This window comes from Macaca mulatta, chromosome 1, assembly GCF_049350105.2.
Source record: "Macaca mulatta isolate MMU2019108-1 chromosome 1, T2T-MMU8v2.0, whole genome shotgun sequence".
Classification (NCBI taxonomy): Eukaryota; Metazoa; Chordata; class Mammalia; order Primates; family Cercopithecidae; genus Macaca; species Macaca mulatta.
Window position 1 is genome coordinate 117589151 of NC_133406.1, and position 3513 is coordinate 117592663.

The 3513-nt window shown below is 41.8% G+C and overlaps 1 protein-coding gene across 1 annotated transcript; it reads right to left on the bottom strand.

Moving 5' to 3' along the window:
• Positions 1-633: 633 nt before the first annotated feature.
• Positions 634-3179, bottom strand: LOC713130 (protein FAM91A1-like). Its single transcript, XM_077948486.1, is given in 6 exon segments — positions 634-845; positions 848-1200; positions 1202-2025; positions 2027-2394; positions 2397-2978; positions 3101-3179. Coding segments are annotated over 6 exon segments (2418 nt in total).
• Positions 3180-3513: the final 334 nt, after the last annotated feature.

Below are 3513 nucleotides of genomic sequence, written 5' to 3' on the forward strand. Positions count from 1 at the left end.
CAGTGAATAGTCATAATCTGAGTTAAGACCTTATACATCAAGGTTAAGTTGTACATACCTATGCTGATTTACATACCTTCTACAATGTCCAACTGACATAGATAATTTAGACACCCATAGGAATTCATAATGTCCTATCATATCATCTCTCAATACTGGATGTTTATAGTTTTATAGTTTTACTAGTTTAAGTACCAAGAAGCCCTTTTAGAGGAAGAGTTCCATCTCTTCCCTTGATCCCCCAAAGTATAGGTAACAAAATATAAAATTAAACAAGATTTATGTTTGATGAACTAACGTATAAAATTATCATTGGAATTTTCATAGTGATTGCTTATAAACATAACAGTCATCATAGAGCCTATAAAGTACATACTTAGTTTTATAAAAGAAATGTGGATCGTCTCAAGGTAAAAAATACAGTGCTGGCTGCTAAAAAGACACTTTGTTGCAATAAGATGTGCAATAATGAGCAAAACTTCAGAAAACATGAATACGTTCCCCAAACTTTTAATATTAGTTAAGCAAGAATTGTTCTGCAGCAGCAGGATGCTTTTTAGTGGCTGACACTATAAAGCTAACGTTAAGAAAGAAAAAAGGCAGAAAGTGTGAGCAACAAATGGTGTAATCAAGTTATTGCAAATGGAGATTAGCAATAAGAAGTGAGGAAGGTGACTGTCCACTCCCTTCTGATAAGACACCATCTTTAAATATGAAGTTTTTTGCAGGAAGTGGAACACCCATGTCAGCATATGATGACTGTGAAAGCAAACTTGAAAATCTGGGCTCTGCGTGAGTATCCAATGTTGAAGCACCTTCCTGGAAAGAGTGAACAAAGTTAAGGACTGCAGAGAGAGTTTTCTACTGGAATCTAAGAGGTTTTGAAGGCTCTGTTTTCTGCAAAGGCCATGTGTATCAATTTTCCTACAAATTTTCTGGTTTAATTCGGAACTGAACAGTAGAATTCCAAAGCACAGCTTAGGAGGAACCCAATCTGCTTCTGTTGTGGCACCAGAGGTTTGCTTTGTTGCTGAATCTATAGTTGCTTCCTCAATGACCATTTCAAATGACTCTGTACTCCCATTTACATCTGAGCCAGAAGCCAAATCAGGTTCTCCTCTCTCATCAGAAGCATCACTGAGTTTTCCATTTGCAAGTTGGCTGGAAGCATTCAACATGGCGACATGTCCATAGAGATGCTCTGTTCCTTAGTATCTGCAATGCTTTATGTACACCCATAATGACCTGAGTGAACTCTCCTTGTAGTTCTGTTTCATCAAATGGAAATGGAACATGGACTGTTTCCCCTATCCCATGCAGACCATGTCCCTGAATTAAAACTGCAGAATGTGTTAAAGCATCATTCAACATCTTGAGCACATTTGAGGTAGGAACTACTTCAGGATCATGATCCCAAGATGTTATTAGCAATTGATCGTACCTCTGAAATATATCTGGCAGTTTTCGAAGTCTTGTACCTTTGGACAATAAAACGGATGGTGGTCCTTGTCCAGCGATATGATAAATATACAGTTTAAACCAGACAGAGGTGACTTCTGGGATAGCTGGTCCAATATGCTGAGGGGTGCAGCTGCTGACAGGCCAGGTTTCATTGGTGAGGGGAGCCATGGAAACAAGCAGTGTGTAATTTTTGTTTACAACTCTGCTGCAAGTTGCAGGGTCCAGATCAAGAAGGCTTTCACAGCGTAAGAGATCCAGAGGAAAACCATAATTGGATTGGTCTGGCTGTGCAGTTTGCGCAACTAGATTTTTGTTATGATGCAGAAACAGTATTGTGTTTCTCAGAGTAAGTGCATGATCAAAATATCTCTGTGCTTCTCCTTCACCAGTGCTCTGAACTGGTGAAAGATTTCCCATCATTAAGAAGGCGGTAAGAGTGGAGTCAAACAAGAATGCGATGCGCTTCGTGTGTCCCGTAGACAGACTCAGGCTGTTTACACTGGTTGTGTCAGCTGGATCTTCTTGACTATTTGTATCAGTGTCAGTTGCTGATGAAGCTTCTTGTAATAGGACTCCTACCTTCCCCTCCATCCCATGACAAGAGCATCTTCTGTGGATCTAAGGTACCCTTTAATCTGTTTATGGATGGAACATTTTTCCATGATGAATGAAGTTGATCCAAATTTATTACTTGGCCCTTCTTATGGGCAAAGCCCAATCGGCAATATACTGAAACAGCATTCTTAACCAGGCATAAGTCAATCTCAAGGACATTTGCAAGCTCTGCAGCATTTGTGTGCTCATCTATTGAAACAAGTATCTTATAGAGTAGAGTTTCAAAATGATCACCTTGCACTTGATTCATTACAAAACCTTCAAGAGGTGGAACTGCTGTATAACTGTCATCAGATATTGGTACCTCGAGATAAATACTTTGTTATACAAACTATGTACTACATTGTAATCTAGTGATCCAGAGAGTTGAGGGCCTGAATCGGTGATCTTATCAATAGCACATTTCTCAGGCAAAGTGCGTATCTTGATGTCATCTTCTGTGATATATCCAGCCTGCACCACCCACCACACCTCTATGGTAATTTCCACTGGCTTTATTGGTAGAAGATCACGGGCTGTTTTCTTTCTGAAGAATTGTTTTGATGATCTACACTGATTCATATGATCAATATACAGGTTTCTTCCTATACCAAGAAACTTTAGACAGTCAGCAGCAGAAAAATTGGGCAATGAATCATAAGTTTTCTCACTGTTCATAACATCCTCCGTAATCCCAGTATAATATGAAAATGATGTTATCCTCAAGCCCTTCACCATAATATCCGATAGATGGTAAGGGTACAGCATGAGATGATCTCAGCTGTTCTTTAGCAGTTCCTCATAGTATCTGCTTTCATCTTTCTTGACATGTTTAACTAAGTTATTTCTGTATCGCAACTGATTGCAGTTACCGTACAGGACAACCTGCTTTTCATATTCTCTCCGTGAATTTCCAACGACGACTGGGATTTTCTTCCTCCTCTGCCACCCTGAACAGCAAGACCAATACTTCCTGTATTTCCTCCTCCTCAGCCTACTTGATGTGAAAACAAGGATGAAGACCTCCATCATGAGCCATCTCCACTTAATGACTGTCTCACGTTGGCCGGCAACTTGTTCCAGGAGTAGTTGTGCCAGATGTGGAACTCCACGTCTATGTTCATGATGCCGCGGCCAGGGCCAGCGGCGGGCGCCACGACCGCGACCCACACTAAGCCTCCCGCCTGCCCGCCCATAGTCTGTCGGCAGAGTGCCGCGGGAGGCCCGGCACCTTACACTGCAGAAGGCAGGGGCTGCCCTATGGCCTGGGCTCCCGACAGTTCAGCGCCCGGCCCGGCCAACCGAGCTCAAGAGCAGCAGCAATGGGAGGCTGGATCGCTTGAGCAGCTTGGAAGACCCTTTTGAATGTTAGACCTTCTGTTTGATGAAGAGACACATAGATTATCAACTTAGGCCAGGTTCAAAAGGCTCTTCAACCGTATGGAAAGGAAACGCAAC